The sequence below is a fragment of the Chaetura pelagica genome, unplaced genomic scaffold (assembly GCF_000747805.2).
Source record: "Chaetura pelagica isolate M959 unplaced genomic scaffold, ChaPel_1.0 scaffold486, whole genome shotgun sequence".
Classification (NCBI taxonomy): Eukaryota; Metazoa; Chordata; class Aves; order Apodiformes; family Apodidae; genus Chaetura; species Chaetura pelagica.
The window spans coordinates 95,097-113,994 of record NW_009953658.1 but is presented as its reverse complement, the minus strand read 5'-3'; the positions used below and the strand labels follow the sequence as shown (position 1 = coordinate 113,994).

Below are 18,898 nucleotides of genomic sequence, written 5' to 3'. Positions count from 1 at the left end.
CAGCAGGACCAGCTTCTCAGACATGCTGACACTGATCTCTGTCATCTGTTGGTCTTTCTCCAGCAGGGTTTGTTGCAGGGTCTCTATAGACCTGTTGTGTTCCGCAACAAGCTGTTCCAGGCTTGCTGCTTCACATTTCTTTGAGGCTAAGGTCTGGGAAAGCTCTTCTATCTCAACTGTGTTCTTCTTCAAAAGTTGTTCTAGATCAAGCACTTCACATTCCTTATTCTCGATCTGGCTTCTCAGATCTTTTAGTTGCATGTCCTGGTCAGAAAGCTGAAATTGTGCTTCATCCAAGTCCTTTTGCAAAGCTTCAATTTTTATCTCCTTGGATTTAAATTCATTTTTAAGGCTCTGGATTTGTTCTCTCAGAAGACTGCTTTCATTGTCTGACAGTCTCTGCTTTTCTGAAAGAGCTAGATTTTCCTCAAGTTGCTTCACCTGCTCTTTCAGTTCTGTTATGGTAGAAAGTTCCTTCATCTGACACAGGAGCTGATCTCGTTCTTCAGTCAAAATACAAAGTGCACTGTCAGAATCCTCTATTTTTTTTCTATATTCCTCAGCCAACTGGTTTAGCCTATCTATTTCAGCACCTTTTTCTCCTAGATCTTTCTGATAGGTCTCTTGTGATTGCTGCAGAATTATTTGCAGTTCTGTAATTTGGTTTTGTAACTTTATCAGTTCTTGAGATTGAGAGGTGCCAGGCTCTGGATCTGCTGTAGAGACTTCTTGCATTGCCTCCATCTCCCCTCTGCAGGGGACAGTACTCCCCTGGGGAACTTGAAGACTGATTTTGTTTTCTTGAAGCACACAAATTTGCTCCATTCTGGTTTCTTTCAGTAGTGAGCTACTGTCCAACTCGTTTTGTGTATTTGAAGCCTTCTGCTCTTCCCTTTCCAGAAACTGTATCTGGTAACCATCTTCCAGCTGGTTAGCTGCTTCTCCTGCTTGGTTACCTGTTTGGCTGTTTGGGCCCTGGAGCTGACTTTTCAGAAAAGTTATTTCTTCCTGGGCTTCTTTCAGTTCCAGCAGCAAAACTGACAACTCTTTTTGTTTCTTTGCAGCAAAATATGCTAGAATTTCAGGTGGACAATTTTCCTCAGCAAGCTGCTTGCTTCCATTGGGAAAGCCACCTGTTCTTACCTAGAAGGAAAGAATAGGTTTCAGTCTTCCTTTGAATCCTATGAAAGGGTCACTTTCAGAGCTATCTGCTTTCCACATTTTGTAGTTTAAAGATACCCTTTCTTGAGCTGGCTATTGCAATAGTGACCCCACTAAGAACAGGAGGACTCCTTGGGTTATACCTGTTCCATTTCAGTTTCTGAAGTTGCAGCATAAGAGATTCTGGCTTCAGGATTACACCATCAATGTAACTTCCTATTCCTTTACTTCCCATTCCCTCTTGATTACATGACAGTATGATTCTTAAGTGTTGCAGTTCTCCTGTGAGTCTCACAAGCCCTCCAGTGTATTTATCCAGCCACATTCTCCTGATATCCTATCCATAGTCTCTGCATGAGCAGGTTTTGTCATCTGTTCTATATGCCCATTTAACATGGCAAGGAACAGTGCAGAAGCCGTTATCCCTGTCTGTGTCCAAAGTGAAAGCACCAGACAGAGCATCTGGACCAAAGTGCTTGGCTTTTTCCAAATAACTACCTTAAGGTTTCCTCCCATCTCCAAAACCGGGTAACAGAAGAAAAGCAGTCACAAATCCTTCCCAGAAAGCATGGATCAGCAGCCCAGCAGTAAGTCAGCATTGTGTGCTGTACAGGCTCCCTGTTGGTCAGTGTGAGAGCAGGAACAATCTGCTGGGAAGTGCTGCAGGAACCACCAGCTCTTAAAGCTTCTTGTGGTGTTGCAATAACCACTAAGTCATGGGATGTTAAAAAAAAAACACAAACAACTCTTTGGGGCTTTTAAACTAAATTAAAGCTTTCATATCCACAGATGCATAGAATACTGAGAGGAAGAAAAGTTCTGGACTAAAGTTGTACCTCAGAGAGCACCAAAGTGTCATCAAAAGGCTTTTGCACTTCAGAATTCACCAGCTCTCCTGACACACCTAGTGATAAAAGGTACACTTGTCATCATCAGCATAATGAGTTACAGGCAAAGTCAGCAGGTAAGTGGAGAGACAATATTTGGGAGTGGAGCTTCTCTAGTTTCCATCTGCATTGCACCCAGACAGCCCCAATAGCTCTGTGCCTGCAAAGTCCCCTGCAGCTGCTGCATGCTGGCATGGCCTGTGTCTGCACTAATCTCTGCAGAAGAATGAAGAGGCAAAAAGGCAACTGAACTAGGTAAGAGGTTGGGGTTTTTGTGTGTTTCGGTTTTCTTGGGTTTTTTTCAATAAATTGGAGGCAGACGGTGGTGGTGGTAATTCCCAACTCAAAAAGAAACTTCCTAGCTTGCAGAAAGGAACCCAATTCTTGATCTTAATTCTCTTCTGTATCTTACACACCAGCTTTTGCATCTACACTCTTCTTCAAGCTTTTCTCCCTTCTTTTCTTAGGAACCACTTCTTTCTACTCTTCCAACATATCCTATCCACCCACACTAAAATGTTCTCTTCTACCTCATGTGCATCTTTTCTATCTCCTGTTCATTGTTAGATTCTGACTTCAAAGCTCCTCTTTCCAAATCACTGTAGATTTCTCTCTGAAACCGCTCAAATTTCTACAGCTTTCTTGTCACATACCTTATTCTGTGTACTTACCTGTAGATGAGACTGGAGCTTCTGGAGCTTCCGGAGTCTGCAAGCCTTTCACCTCAGGTCCAACATTCTTATTCTATCGGTGAAAGAAAAATACTTAACTCTGAGCCACGATCTCTGCATTAGAAGACAGCTATCATAGCTGCCTGCTGCTCTGCCAAGCTGTAAGTAAAACTGTCAGTCTCAACTTTAGACAAAACTTTGATGTATAATAGAAATAAACTAATTGATCTACTAATTTATTCATTCTGAAAAGTCCACTTGTAAGTTAACATGCACCTAATGTGAATTGCAATACTTCTGGCTAGTTCCCAACATATGTTGTCTTGGCACCATTAGTCCTATTTCTATGGGAAAAGGTATGAATCAGAGTACAGGGACTAGGAGTTAAAACTAAGTGAAGTGTCTCTAAAAAACACTACTCTCTCCTACCCCCCAAAAAGCAAGGAAAAAGCCCAACCCAACACTGGAAAGACTGAAAACAAAATTAAGTGTTCAGAATTCACATTTGCTGTAACTACCTGGAACGTAAGTACAGGGCACTAACAGACCACACAGTCATGGGGAATCTTCAGCCCCAAAGTCTAGAGTACTTTGCCTTTGCAAGCTCCAGGGACTCCCATGAGGCAGAAAATAGCACAGATATGGATTGGGTGGATGAAGGACACAAGAATGCCACACAGACAGGAAAGGGAAATACCATCTGTATTCACAATACAAGTAGTATTTGGAAGCTATTTCTGTCTTTCATTATTAATCCAGTTAATAATAACCTTCCAAAGCGGATTGTTAAAAAAGGCCATAACAGCTTAGCTGTTTAAAGGCTGGTCCTTGACCTATTTTAGTTTTAGCTTATTTTAGCTGCTTAATCATTCTTTACCTGCTTTGCATTTTCTGTGACCATCACAGCTTCTTCCTGGAGAACAAGTTGCAAGTGTGGGATTTCTGAAACAGAGACACAAAATCTGGCTTAGAGTAATGGGGATATTCTTGCAGGAGCTTTAGAGAACAGGGCACATGGCTGTTAATAACACTTATGCAGTGGAGGTATGTGATACTGTCATTGGATAATGTGTTTTGGGGGCTTTATTAAAGGCAAACTACCAAAACACTGTGCTGTTCTAAGTACCTTCTAGAAAAGAACAGTCATTATAAGACTAAAATTAAAGGACAGATAATAGGTTTTCAAGAAACCTTTTTATAAAGGACGAGAAAGAGATATTGTAGCAAAATGCTTCAAATCTCATTTGGATAAAAATGAAATGAAAAGCTCGTAAAATTAGAAAGGAATAAAACACACAAAGGCCATGATCCAAGTCAAGATTGGTATAAGAATTCAGCTTCTGTTTGCCTCAGGATGTTTTTACACATATTTCTGTAAACTGGCATGTCAGCACCATTTATCTTAGGTATGTCACTGTATGTGATGAAAGGCGTGCCCTAGGGGGTGAGGGGAGCAGGGAATATCATTGAGGCCTTCAGGCTTTTGGCCCTGTCTCCCATAAAAGCTGCTCACATACAGGCTGGACAAGCTGACATGAGGTGGACTGAAAAATGGGCTGAATGGCCAGCCAAGCAGGCAGTGATCAGTGTCATGAAGTCTAGTTGGAGGCCAGTAACTCAGCCATGTAGCCCAGGTGTGAATACTGGGTCCAATCCTGTTCAGCATGTTCGTTGATGATCTGGATGATGGGGAGGTTGCACCTCAGCAAGCTGCTGATTACACAAACTGGGAGAAGCTGCTGATCCACCAGAGGGTTGTGCTGCCTCCCAGGGGGACCTGCACAGGCTGGAGAAATGGGCTGACAGGAACCTCATGAAGTCTAACAAGGGATAGTGCAAAGTCCTCCACCTGGTGAGGAACAACTCCATAGCACCAGTTCATGCTGTGCACCACCCAGCTGGAAAGCATCTTTGCAGAAAAGGCGCCGGTGGTCCTAACTGGGAGTCAGCAATGTGCCCCTGCCACAAAGGAGGAGAATGCTATCCAGGGGACAAAGCATTACTGCTCAGCACTGGTGAGGCCATACCCGGAGTACTGTGTCCAGCTCTGGGCTCCTGAGTTAAAGAGAGACATGGACATGCTGGAGAGAGTCCATTTAGTGGTTAGTGACAGTGCACACAGGTAATGCTAGGATACTCCGCACCTTTGTCTTCACCAACAAAGTTTTCCAACCCACTGTCCTGAGGAGCTGGGGACTTCTTCCAAAAAACTGAGTGATACAATTAATGAGAACAGAAGGGTTGTCTTGCATTCAAGGGTGGTGAGAAAGCTGGCCAGTGTCCTTGCAAGGACAATATCATCACTGAAAGGTTATGGAAATTGAGGAAGGCCCACTATGACTGAAGAAAGACAAAGGGTAAATCACAGGTTGTGGGTCCTCTCCCATGGGGCAGGGGCTGGGGACAATCCTGCCTGTAAAAGTTGTGCACAGGTTGAGGACCTTCTGCAGCAGGTTGTTGAACTGCAGGACATGGTAAGAAGGCTGAGCAATATCAGGGAGACAGAAAAGGAAATAGGCAATTCAGAGACATGTTGAGGCAAACCCAGAGCCTAAAATCACAGATTCAAAAATGAAAAGGTGGGAAGTGAATGAGATTTGGTGTAGATGATTTTTAAGGTCCCTTCCCACCCAAACCAGTCTATGATTCTATGATTTACCAAGGTGAAATCAGATTTGTACTCCTGATTGCCTTGTATCAATTTGTTTATGAGAGAAGCACAGAGCATTTACCTTGACTTTAACAAGGCTTTTGCCAGAGTTTCACACAGTATTTTTCTATCAAAATTAAGAAGCCATGCTCTGGACTCTACACACACAAAAAAAAACCAGTTTGTTGATCTGTCTCAGAGACTGGTGGTGAACAGCTTCATCTGGAGGGGAGTAGAGTGGAACACCACAGAGGTCTACCTGTAACTTCTCCTGTTTAACATCTTTATCTGTGACCTGGAGGTGGCTGAGAACACACTCAGGTTTGGAGAAAAAAAACCTTGGGGGAAGCAGCTGACAACCTCACTGCCAGAGCTGCCATTTACAGGAACTAGCCAGGCTAGAAGAACGGGGCAGCTGGAACCTCATTAAATTCAACAAGTAAACACAAAGACCCATCCCCAGGAATTCAGGCTGGGGACCAGCTCAGCAAGAAAAGCATGAAGAAGATCTGCTGGACATTAGGCTAAACATCACCCAGCAAGTGCACCTGGCAGCAAGCAAGGTTAACAGCATCCTAGACTGTATGAAGAGCTGTCCAGCCAGCAGAAAGATCAAAGATATTATCCTCTTCTGCTGGACAGTGCAGGGCACTTCCCCTGTGAGAAGAGGCTGGGGGAAAAGGATTTTTCACCCTTTTTCAAGTGTCATAATGGGCTGCCCAGGGAGGTTGTGCAGCCACCATCACTGGAGGTTTTCAAGACCTTACTGAGATAAAGGCTTGAGCAACCCGGTCTGACCTCACAGGTGTTCCTGTTCTAGGAGGAAGGACTAAAATTCACCTTTGATCCCTTCCAACATAAATTGTTCTGTGATTCATCTCAGTTCCAGTTAATTCTATTGGAGATGATGCCTCAACTTTTAAGTATAAAATCCAGTAAACCAACTTATACAGTATGTCTATGTTCCCCAGACACAGCAAGTTAGAAGCACTAAAAAACAAGCCCCATTTTTGTAAACATATAACTATCAATGATGATATGAAACTTATGTTAATTTATATGCGAAGTAAAATTTAGTGCCAAGTTCAACAGTGCTGGTAGGGATAAGAACTTCTGTACTTTCAATTCTGGGCATGCAGAGGGGACACAGCATTAACTCATGGTGTAAGGTTTTATTTTGTGGCTTTACAAACTCTGTGCTATATACAGCTCACTATACAAAATGGTACTTCCTAAGTTAAAAATATTATGTATTTTGAGGAGGGTCTGGGGAATTGTTTTTCTGAATTCTAGCCCCTGGAAAGTCTGCCTGGTTTCTGTGATAATGGCTTTCCTCTATCCGTTCATGCCATACAATAGTCATATCATACTATGGAAAGACTATAGTCTTTCCACAACTTTTCTTCCACTAAGTGAACAAGGGAATGCCTTGTATCTATCATCAAATTACCAACGGTGAGACCCAAAAGCATCTCCAGCTCTCAATCCAGATGTTTGCTTTCTTTGAAGCTGGCTGAACTTCACAGGCTCTTCCTGAAGATGACAGAATCATAGAATCATTTAGGTTGGAAAAGACCCTTAAGATCATCAAGTCCAAATGTTGACCTAATTCTTGTCTATTTGGGGAAAGCAGAAAAAAGTAAATTCAGTGGTCTCTTATGTAGCAGGAGAAGAGACAATCACTCAAACAGCTGCTTCAAGAAAAGTTTAAGGAATCCATGTGACTAGTAAAGAGAGCAACAGATACACTGATATAATGTACTGCTAAGCCGACTAAAATTAAAAGATTGTACAAGGATTTTAAAAGTGTTTATATTTTGGAAAATTATAGTTAAGAAGTTTGGAAGCATTTGTTGAGGTCTGTTTGAAAATAACCAGAAATGGTACAAATATTTGTATTTCATTCTACTAGTTAGGACTTGAGCCCTGTGAGCAGTTTTAGGCTTCACACTTTAAATATGAGTGAGACGTCAGAAAGTCATAGAATAATTTTGGTTGGAAAAGACCTTTAAGATCATGAAGTCCAACCATCCCTCCACCCCTGCCAAGGCCACGACTGACCCGTGTCCCTCAGCACCACATCTCCAGGGCTTGGAAAGCCCTCCAGGGATGGGGAGTCCACCCCTGCCCTGGGCAGCCTGGGCCAGGCCCTGACAACCCTTGCCAGGAAGGAATTGTTCCCAAGATCCAACCTCAACCTCCCCTGGCACAACTTGAGGCCGTTCCCTCTTGTCCTGTCCCTTGTTCCTGGGGAGCAGAGCCCGACCCCCCTGGCTCCAACCTCCTCTCAGCAGCTGCAGAGCCAGAAGGTCTCCCCTCAGCCTCCTTTGCTCCAGGCTCAACACCCCCAGCTCCCTCAGCTGCTCCTCACAAGTTCTCCAGCCCCTTCTCCTTCTGCTCCAGCCCCTTCCCCAGCTCTGTGGCCCTTCCCTGGACATGCTCCAGCCCCTCCATGTCCTTCTTGTCCTGAGGGGCCCAGCCCTGACCCCAGGATTTGAGGTGTCCTCTTCCCTTTGCCCAGCACAGGGGGGTGATCCCTGCTCTGCTCCTGCTGGCCACCCCAGTGCTGACACAAGCCAGGATGCAGGTGGCCTTGGCCACCTGGGCACACTGCTGGTTGTTGTGTCCCAAGTGCAGGTCTCAGCACTTGGCCTTGTTGAACCTCAAACAATTGGCCTTGGCTCACATATCCAGCCTGTCCAGGTCCCTCTGCAGAGCCTTCCTGCCCTCAAGCAGATCAACGCTCCCACCCAGCTCAGCATCATCCACAAACTTACCAAGGGTGCACTCAATCCCCTCATCCATCACTGATGAAGATATTAAAGAGAACTGTCCCCAGTACTGAGCCCTGGGTAACACCAGTGGTGACTGGACACCAGCTGGACTGAACTATCTCCACAACTAGGATGGCCCAGCCATCCAGACAGATTTTACCCAGCAAAGACTACGCCTCTCCAAGTCATGAGCAGTCAGTTTCTCCAGGAGATGCTGTGTGAAATGGTGTCAAGGGCTTAGCTGAAGTCTAGTAGACAACATCCACAGCCTTTCCCTCATCCACTAAGCAGGTCACCTTGTCATAGAAGGGGATCAGGTTAGACAAACAGGACCTGCCTTTCATAAATCCATCCTAATTGAGATTGATCGCCTTGTTATCCTATAATAGGAGTAACAAAATATTTAGAATATACAGAGGAGGTATGAAAGATGAAGATTGTTTTACAAGTTTCCATTTAATCTTTTGGTGTTTCTTTAGAAGAAATTATATCTCCCTGTGTTTAAAATGTTAAAAAGATGTCATTAACCATATATGTTCATCACACCTACTGGAAACAGAATTACAACAAAGAAGCTTGTTTTGAAGCAAACATGCATGTAAACATGCATTGGAAAAGACCTTTAAAGACACATGACAGTGAAGCTCTAAAAGTCACAGCATTTCTTTAAGTGCAATTCCTTTCAATGTAGGAAGGACATGCCTTTTAAGAAAGCTGATGAAAACCAACAAGATACATTTTGGATACACTCAATCTTACCTCAGAGCATGATATCAGATTAAAAGCTGAACTTCTGTAAAGCCTTTCATATGGCCCCTCCCAACACTCTGGCCACTGAATTACTGAGCTAAGGGTTTGATGGATGGACTGTTAGATGGATCAGGAACTGGCTGTAAGGTTGTGTGCAAAGAGCTACAGTCAATGGCTCAGTGCCCCCAAGTGAAAAACCAGTAATGAGTGGTGTCCCACAGACGGTGGGATTGAGTGCAACCTAGCAAGCCTGAAGACAACACCAAGCTGAGGGATGCAGTTGGTTCACTAGATGGATGGGATACCATCCAGAAGGACCATGAAAAGCTTGAGGAGTGGGTTTGTGAAGTCCCCATAAAGTTCAACAGAGCCAAGTGCAAGGCCACCTCATGGCCCAAACACCAACATTGCTTGAAGACAACACCACGCAGGCTGGCCTGTGATGCACAGCCCAGTCTTCTTAATAATGCCAGGTATTTGATTTGCTTCTGTCAGTCTGTTCATTGTCTGAGATTCAAACAGCTCCTTTTCCCTTTAGAATTAAATTCTGCTTTAACCACTGAAAAAACCTGTATATTTGAAGATGCTGTCAACAAAAGCATAATGAGATGTAACCATGGAAATGTTTATTATTTTTAAAAGGTGAAAAAAATTCTTAAATATTTAAAGAATATTAAAATAGATAAGATGATCATAATACCTTCAGTGTTCTGTCTTTCCAAGATTTCTGTGGGTAGAAGTGAACTCCCATTCTGATCTTCCTGATCTGTTGTTTTTTCCTGTGAAGTTGTTTCATCCTATTCAAACCATAGGATGGAGAGGAGAAATTCTGGTACAGTTTATATACACACATTACAGAATCACAGAATCTTAGGTGTTGGAAGGGACCTCTAGAGATCATCTAGTCCAACCGCCCTGCCAGAGCAGGATCACCCAGAGCACATCACACAGGAACGTGTCCAGGTGGGTTTGAATGTCTCCAGAGAAGGAGACTCCACAACCTCACTGGGCAGCCTGTCCCAGGGCTCTGTCACTCTCACAGTAAAGAAGTTTTTTCTGATGTTTATGGGGAACCTCCAGTGTTCCAGTTTGCACCCATTGTCCCTTGTCCTATCACTGGACATCACTCAAAAAAGCCTGGCTTTGATCTTCCAGTTAACCTTTTATCAAATCAACTGGCAGCTTTTACATTATGCAAATTGACTATTTCTTCCCATGCTTCCATAGTCATAACATCTGCCCATGAGCTGAGAGAACCCATAATAGCCTTTCTCAAGCAATACATCACCAAAAAAGGAATTCCAAACATTTCATTTGGTTTCAGTTCCTTAACATATGGGGAAATTTCAGGAGACTCATGTGAAAAGATCATACCTGATTCTTCGATTCAGAGACCTGCATTACTGACTGGCATTTCTGCTCATTCTGACAGCAGATAAATTCTTCAGATTTCTGTAGTTCATCTAATGGAGGGAAAAAGGGAAATTAAAGTGTTATTGCCTTCTTTGCTGAACTATATCCAGTTTACACATGTGCACAATAGTACATCAGATCCCTTATCTCTCAGTCACTGCTTCAGTTTTAGGCTGTAAAGGAGCTGGAAGAAAGTAAGTTTGAAATAATAGCTTGTGGCAAGATGGATGTTATTAGCACTATTACAAGCCTATAGAGAAAATGGCCCAGTTTGCTTTCCTTGGTTGTTTTACTTATAATTTCAGTATATATTCCACCTCTGAAAATTGTGGCACATGTAAAAAGATAAGTTGATGGAAAAATCCAATAAATTATTAATATTAATTAAAAAAATATATCCGGCTCAAGAAATCCATAAGACTCAAAAGATAATAGGCTAGGACAGTACACAGGGAAAGCACCATATATGCTGCCCTGGTCTTATGCTCCTCCTCTTGCAGCTGGCTTTGGTCACTGCCAGAGACAGGAAGGAGGGATCCCACTGAGAGACTTTTAGTTTGACCTTTAGAACAACAGCTGCCGTGTTCCTGGGCAACTAGGAATCATTACACCAAGACTTCTTTATGAGCTCTTATAAAAATAAAGCCCACAACCCAATGATCCTTAGGCTCTGGAGAACCTGCTTCAGCAAAGTGCTCTGCTTGCTCACCCTGTAGCTCCTGTGCTGTAGCACTGTTCTCAGCAGACACCAACAGCCGGTCAACACCCCACTTCAGCTGGTTGTTCTCGGCTACAAGGGCAGCGTGCCTAGACTGCAGCTCTTGCTCAGCCACCTTAAGACAACTGATCTGCAGGTCCTTCTCTTCCACCTCCAGCCTTTTTTCCTGCTCCAGGTCTTTATACTTCATCTCTAATTCAGCTTGTGCTCTTCTTGCCTCTTCCAGCTGTTCGGAGAGACACTGCACCTCCTCCTGCATGCGATGGGAAGACAGCTTCCTCTCGGCTAGTTCCAGCTCCATCTTCTCTCTGACATTCTGACACTCTCGTCTCTCTGCATCTAGCACGTCCCTCAGAGTGCTTAGATCCACTTCCATCTTCTGGCACTGAGCTAGGAGTGTCTGTAAAAAGATATGGAAATGAACTTAACTCTCAACTAGTTCACTACATTTCCAAAGTGAAGCACAGAAATTGTGTTTTAAAATTGCCTTTAAATAATTTTCAAATATCTAAGTAGCAGAAAGGAGAGACTGCATACCAGACCCTGCCTCAAAGGTGCATGTATATATAGCCATAAACACAGAGTCAATCTCATTCTTTGCACGCTCCAAAATGACTGAGAGCCAATACCACTCCAGAAGCTACGTCTAGCAATGTACTAGCAAGTTCTCAGAAGACGCAACAAAGTGCTCTGATCTGCCTGGACACTGCAGTCCAGAAACTGTGTAACTACAGCAGCACTGTGCCAGGCACTTCTGTCTTAAGTGAAGCATGGTGTGCTTGATGGCTTAGCATATATCAGTCAGCAGTGTGGAGCATGGATAGCTTTCGTCCCTGTCCACCTGCCTAGAGCCTGGGTCACTAGAGATGGCTGCATCTAGCATCCCTACTCGTTGTTTGGCCATACCTACTATAAGCTGTGCATACAGATCTGCAGCTCCAAAGCCTGACCTAAGGGAGCCCCCCATGCTTGTTTCATGCCGGAAACCTGATGCCAGAAATAAGCTCCTGAGCTACCGACAAAGCCCCCATCCAGCACTTACACAAGAGTACAGCGACAAGCGAAGCAAAGGTACCTGGTTCTGCTGTTCAGCAGCACATAGCTCCTGCTGCAGCAATTCTACCACCTGAGTTTGTCCCAGTAGAGCTGCCTCCCGCTCCTCCAGCTTCCTCTGAAGTGTGCACATGTTCTGCAAGAGAGACAGTACTACATCAGTACCTGGGAGGCTCAGATCAGAAGGCTGGAGATTTCCTGGCTTCATCCATACACCAGGTTTTTATAACAGTTTCTTTAATAGCCTGAATAACTTCATTTTTGTTGACACTTATTCTGGAGCCCTGATGCAGTAGGAATTGCTTACCATTGTTTCACAAATAGGGAACTGGAGCACAATAATTTAAAACTTATTTTTACCTGTTCTTTCTTTTCAACCAATATCAAATCACCGGATTTAAGTTAGGACTCTGAAAGTCCAAACTAGCACCCCAAGAACCCCAGACAATCAAATCACATTTCTCCTCAACCCTTCTGAATTACTTTGATGAGAACTCCTCTCTCAGGGTGTCTTAGACGAGCAAAATTGCTTTTCCTTTCTTCTCCCGTAAGATTATGCTCTCAAACATACCTGTTGCATCTCTACATCCAGATCTGACTTGGTTACTATCTTGAGCAATTCAGTTTGGTGCTGTTGGACCTGCTCTTCTAGGAGAGCTTCCTTCTCCTGAATCACTTCCTGCAGGGAGCTCAGCTGAAATCATGATCCACGACATTAAAAAAGTCAAAAAGGTTATGAGCTTGATAGACATGCAGGCTTGCTTTTAACATGCACCAACACATTATGTATGTGGTGAGGCCTTCGGCTTGATAATCCTCTATTTCACCTTGGTCAAATGGTATTTTATCCTACTAATAAATACATATTAATGGATAATATTTCAGATCCCAGAAAAAACACAGAATTTCATCTACAAATAGATGAGAGCCTTGGTCACAGCATATGTGTGTGCCTGTATCTCCAAGGGTAAGACAAGAGGGGTTGACTACTGAAGGGAGCAGGGAAGCCCTAGTCAGGCGTGGTGGTGGTGTGTGCACACTAGCGTGTGTGTGTGTGTGTGTACACACTAGTGTATTTGAGTAAAGCCAGCATGGGGGGATGGCTATGAGAGGAACCAGGAGAGTCCTAGCCAGCTCTGTGCAGATGTGTGAGCAGCTGGAGTGAAGCTGTGGGCCCTAGGGTTTTGCATCTCCACATGCCAGCAACTGGGGACATCCAGGGCCAGTTTTGGGCAGACCGAGTGTCTAAGCTCAGCTGTGGGCGAGATCCACACCATCCCTCTGTAGATATTCTTACTACTCTCTCATCTGAGCTGCCACAGGGGGGAAGAGGGTGAGGCTGTGGGCAGTGATTGTGTCCATGTGCTGGGTGCTTCTGCCTGTCTGATTTCTGTGTCTGGCCATCTGTACACATACACAGGAGTTATACACATGCCTGTGGGAACACAATACAGTCATGCTACTGTCTGGACTGGTGGTCATGGAGCTTTGACAACCTTGCCTCTGTCAGGCTTCTGGATTTAGCCATATGCCCCAGCAGCAGCAAGTCCTCAGGAACAACACAAATCAAATTGTCCAGTGACAAGAAATGTAAGAATGGTTCAAAGCTGCATCAGGGAAGGTTCAGAATTGACATTAGTAAATATTTCTTTACCAAGAGAGCACACACTTGAAGAGGCTTCCTGGAGAGGTGGTTGATGCCTCAAGCCTGTCAGTGTTTCAGAGGCATTTGGACAATGCCCTTGACAACACACTGTAACTCTTGGTCAGCCCTGAGGTGCCCAGGCAGTTGGACTAGATGATCACTGCAGGTCCCTTCCAGCTGAACTGTCCTACCATGCTAGTCCATGTGCTGGGTGCTTCTGCCTGTCTGATTTCTGTGTCTGGCCATCTGTACACATACACAGGAGTTATACACATGCCTGTGGGAACACAATACAGTCATGCTACTGTCTGGACTGGTGGTCATGGAGCTTTGACAACCTTGCCTCTGTCAGGCTTCTGGATTTAGCCATATGCCCCAGCAGCAGCAAGTCCTCAGGAACAACACAAATCAAATTGTCCAGTGACAAGAAATGTAAGAATGGTTCAAAGCTGCATCAGGGAAGGTTCAGAATTGACATTAGTAAATATTTCTTTACCAAGAGAGCACACACTTGAAGAGGCTTCCTGGAGAGGTGGTTGATGCCTCAAGCCTGTCAGTGTTTCAGAGGCATTTGGACAATGCCCTTGACAACACACTGTAACTCTTGGTCAGCCCTGAGGTGCCCAGGCAGTTGGACTAGATGATCACTGCAGGTCCCTTCCAGCTGAACTGTCCTACCATGCTAGTGTGCTGGGGGGGGGCGGGAAACACAGACACATGCACATACACTGATGAATGGAAAATCTTTTATGTACCTGTGTTGCATACTTGATTTCAGCATCTTTGAGATTCACTTTGGCTAGAGCCAGCTGTTCCTCCAGATCCTGAACAGTCTCCTCTCGCTCCCTGAGCTGCTCTCTTAGTGCTTTGGCTTCCTCTCTGTGCCCTTCACTTGTATTTTGGTTACTCTGACATGACAAGAGGAAAGAAGTGGGAAGAAAAGAAACAGAATAAACTGATCAGCATTACCAGTTATTAAAAAAAAATAAATTAGAATGCTACTGCACTCTTTACTCCTAACCAGATGCTTATTTCTACTACATTTCTTAACGTCTTAACTTCATATTTTCTTTGTTTCTTCAAATGAAGTTCTTCTCATTAAGTAATTATTTTCCCTATTTCTGTGTAGATATGCACATGATGTTTTTAATTTGGAAGTGTCAAATCCCTTTGGAACAGCTAATTATCTAGACTTACCATATAAACTAAGGTATATAATATTATCAAATAAACTATAATACATAATCTACGATATTACCACCTTGGTTTGTCAGGCTTTTTAATTTCACAGGTTTCTCTAATACCAGAAATTAAACATTTTTTAATTAGCAATAGAAGAATATTCTCCACATGACAAAGGGGCAGGCATTAAACATTCTAGACTACAGAAAATGCCCATGGAAATCTCTTTAGACTAAAGGTATTTCCAGCAATTAATGTGTTAGAAATAAGCAAAGACAACATGCAAACAATCATCAGTTCTATTCTGCTCTGAGGTACTAGAAGAGTCTGTTTACAAGCATGAAGATTAAATTCAGACACTTCACATAAACCAGGTGCTGACGCCAGGTCTCCTCAGACATACCACCTCCCTACACCTGCTCTCTCCTCTTGCCTCTCACAGGCACCCTGCACAGCAGCCCGTTCCCCCACATCACCGTGGTACCCCTACTGAACACAGGCCTGTGCTGGGTCCAGCTCATCAACCCTGTCACTAAGGAGAAAAATTCTTCACTCTCAATTATTCAAGCACTTAGTGCTGGGGATTTTTGTCTGAATACATACAAATTGTACCTCCTTCCTTTTCCTTGTTACAGATATTGGATCAAAGACCACCAATAACACAGGGAGTCTACAGATTATTTATGTCCTTTAAACCCATTGTGAAAAATTTAGGAAGGCTTTTAGAAGGACTTACAAGCCAGTGTAATAAGAGTAAGTAAGAAGCTACTGTTCTTGAAAAAGTGAGTCACCTACAGACAAGGTCTTTAGAAGCAGGTAGAACAGACAGACAAGGAAAGCTTTAATTGCACTTACAGCCTAGAAGTAGAACGGGGGAAAAAAGACACAACAGAAGTGCAGGGAGCTTTAAGAAGCCATGGATAGAAATTATTTATAAGTCTGGGGCAAAACAGTTGTTAGGGGGCAAAGACAGGTGAATTAGTTTGCTTACTTGGGATTAGCTTTCAGGATTGATATTCACAGTCGGATTTGGAAAAGCTTCTGATAAAGTCCTTGCACAGTGGCCACCACATGGAGTACCACAATTAAGAACAGGAGCACAGTCACAAAGTTCCCAGAGCTGGAGCTTTCAAATATCATATTTTCCAAAATTTATAAATTCTTGTATCTGTACATAATTTGTGTTTATCCACTTTATAATTTTAAGAGGAGCCTCAATTTTTCTGTATATAGATACCAACTACTTAATAGAAACATCTAATTTGATATTTTCATTCTCCTGAAAATGAGGTACTCTGTTAAAAGCCAAGAAAGTAACAGTACCAATTAGGTATTTTAAATAGTCTTCCCATGGAGCCCCCACCATGGAGAGGAAAAAAAGCCCTTTGCTATATTTACCCCTCATGATTTCCAAAAGGAACCACTAATATTCAACACCTCAGCCCAACATGCAACCCTAACCTTAATTTTTCATCTTCAAATGACAGGGTATCTGTACAGGAAATATTACCACTACTCAAGACAGCATCTACCTGGAGAAAGTTACTCCCTTTCAATTTTAATGACCTCTTACCTCCTTGTTGTTGTATTTCAGCCAACCTTCCCGCTCCTTTCCTGTACTCATATGACAAATAACATTTTGAAACTCACAGCTCAGACAGACATGGGATTTCTGCAGGAAAGAACTTGGCTACAACAGATTACTGAGGGTGTGCACTGTGAAACTGACCCATGCTCTGGAGATCAGGTTGTGCACTCCAAGGGCATCTGCAGCACAAGAAAGCTGGACAGACCAGCCTCCTCTAGCAGAGACATCCCTGCTGTCAGTGCCCTGCTAACAAGAGCAATGGGACCTGCTTGCTCACTGGGACCTACACTGCAGGGTGGCACCAGTTATCAGTAGAGGCTAACATCTTTTAGCAGCCCTGTTCTCCCAACCTTGGGGTACACTTGCTCTTCTGATGAGGTCTGTGCAGGCAACGGTGATCCCTTCTCTGTCAGCTCCTCAATGCGTTTGTTCAGAGCGGCCAGCCTGGCTTTGGCCTGAAGTTTCAGCTTCGTCAGCTTGGCATCTGCAGCCTCTCGCTCTTCCTGTGAAAGGAGGACACAAAGTGATGGCACTTGAACTGCCAGTGCTACCACCCTGAAAGCACCACTTGAAAACGTTACTTCATTTGTCAGTCTGCTGCTCTTTGTCCAAAGCTGCCTCCCCAGTAACAGTGCTAATTAAAACACATGCAGAAAACAAATACACTCAAACACTATACACAGAAAATAGCTTCTGCTCTATGACTTCCTTGTCAAGGGAGAGTACTCAGGGCACTTCTCTTAACAGTTACTACAAACTCAGTTTGCCTTCCTCTACTATACCTAGTCCCTCAACGCTGTCTCAGGTAACTGCACTTCTGCTCGGGTCATGCCCCAGCGTATATGAGACTGGCCTGCTGGGTGAATGCAGCACAGCCTCCTCTTTGTCTCAAACACTCTGAAGTGGGAAAAGAAAAGCCTCACACAAAAAATATTTATTAGAGCCACCAGGGATCTGCACAGGCCTTGAGGAGCTCCAAGGCAAAATGCTATGTAACTTGGATGTAACTTATCTACTCCAGAAGGAATTACCCCTAAGCCAAATGAACAGAAACTGTCCTACATCTCTTGGGTTAGGGTCCATTCTCTGGATTCCTGTAATTGTCTGGAATTGATGTATTTAGTAGAGCAGGTATCTCAAATATTCAAAAGAAACCAGAGACTGGCTTGCACAGGAAGATGAAGCAGCATTTTACTCTTGCTCCCAGGTCCCCAGTGAAAGGAATGATACCTTGAGTATAGCTTCTTTTTGCTGGAGTAGGGCATCCTTTTCTCGGACCAAATCCTTCAGCTGAACAACTAGTTTTTCTGTTTGGGCCAGACGCTCCAATAGCTCCTCAGGTACCTCCTCCATGCTTTCTGCTTTTGGCTCTAAAGCTTGTGCCTGAAAAAATGAAACAAGTGTTCTGGAGGAAAGAAGTCTCAACAGACTACTGCACAGCCCCCACATGATACCTTCAGCTCCACTCTGCTCCTCACAAGCATTTCGTGCAGCCTACGAGTGTGGTGAACCCAGGAGGAACACTCAGGATACCCATGAACAAATACAGAAGACAAACAGCTTTGCTGAACACACCACCAGCAAATCTGAAATAAGTGACCCTGGAGAAACTGCCACTCACACACAGTCCCCTGCCTCAAGTACCAAAGCACAACATACAGATCAAGCCTTCCACCATCACCCAAACATGCAGAGCTCCCCTTTCTGCTACACAGAATCATTAGTACTCTTAAAAGTATTTCTTCACTTGAATTATAGCTTGTTTTCTAGGATCACCTTGAGATGTGGAATCTAAGGAGATTATGGTCTACCCCACAATAAGTGCTGACTTAAGAGGTCAGGAACATGGGAGAAGCAAAGTGAAGAACAGCTCAGGCTAGTGAATGAAGCAGGGAAGTTCTCACTGTTGTCAAGTGATTTGCACTCCCCAAACTAACTCTCAATAAGATCTGAAAGTCTTCAGGTAACACTGTACTTACAGCCATAGAGGGTTCAGAAACTGCATCTCCATCATCACCTGACAGCTCCTGTAGAACAGTGCTTGCTAAACCTGACAAACGGCTCAGCATCTCCAGCCTAAAACAAAACAGTCAGAATGAAGTTACAGAGGCAAACCTGCCAAGAAGAATAAGCATATGTTGATTCTGATCTGTAACGTGACCGAAGGGACCAGGCATACAGGGAATCACTCTTCACTGACACGAGAGAAAAGTCAAAGTAAAACCCCAGGAATAAAGACATTATCATACTAATGAAAGCAGCCAGACTCTCTGAATATAAAAGCAGAGGATGTGCTGGTAAGACACATTAAGATAACTTCACCCCTCTACATGTATGACTGAAAAATACATTTTTATATGAGATTTCAAGTAACCCTCATAGTTCATTCCTGATCTTTCTTAAATT

General features: G+C 43.7%; 1 protein-coding gene across 1 annotated transcript in view; it reads right to left on the bottom strand.

Moving 5' to 3' along the window:
- GOLGB1 (golgin B1) overlaps positions 1-18,561 on the bottom strand; it is a 35,849-nt gene extending 17,288 nt beyond the window's left edge. The window contains exons 1-14 of the mRNA XM_010000312.1: positions 18,472-18,561; positions 17,723-17,875; positions 16,843-16,995; positions 14,478-14,630; positions 12,649-12,771; positions 12,100-12,213; positions 11,016-11,424; positions 10,268-10,356; positions 9,594-9,690; positions 7,651-7,653; positions 3,597-3,661; positions 2,720-2,792; positions 1,998-2,065; positions 2-1,143 (exon numbers count right to left, since the gene is read on the bottom strand). Coding sequence (XP_009998614.1) covers positions 2-1,143; positions 1,998-2,065; positions 2,720-2,792; positions 3,597-3,661; positions 7,651-7,653; positions 9,594-9,690; positions 10,268-10,356; positions 11,016-11,424; positions 12,100-12,213; positions 12,649-12,771; positions 14,478-14,630; positions 16,843-16,995; positions 17,723-17,875; positions 18,472-18,561 — 2,732 coding nt within the window. The remainder of the gene's footprint in view (position 1; positions 1,144-1,997; positions 2,066-2,719; positions 2,793-3,596; positions 3,662-7,650; positions 7,654-9,593; positions 9,691-10,267; positions 10,357-11,015; positions 11,425-12,099; positions 12,214-12,648; positions 12,772-14,477; positions 14,631-16,842; positions 16,996-17,722; positions 17,876-18,471) is intronic.
- Positions 18,562-18,898: the final 337 nt, after the last annotated feature.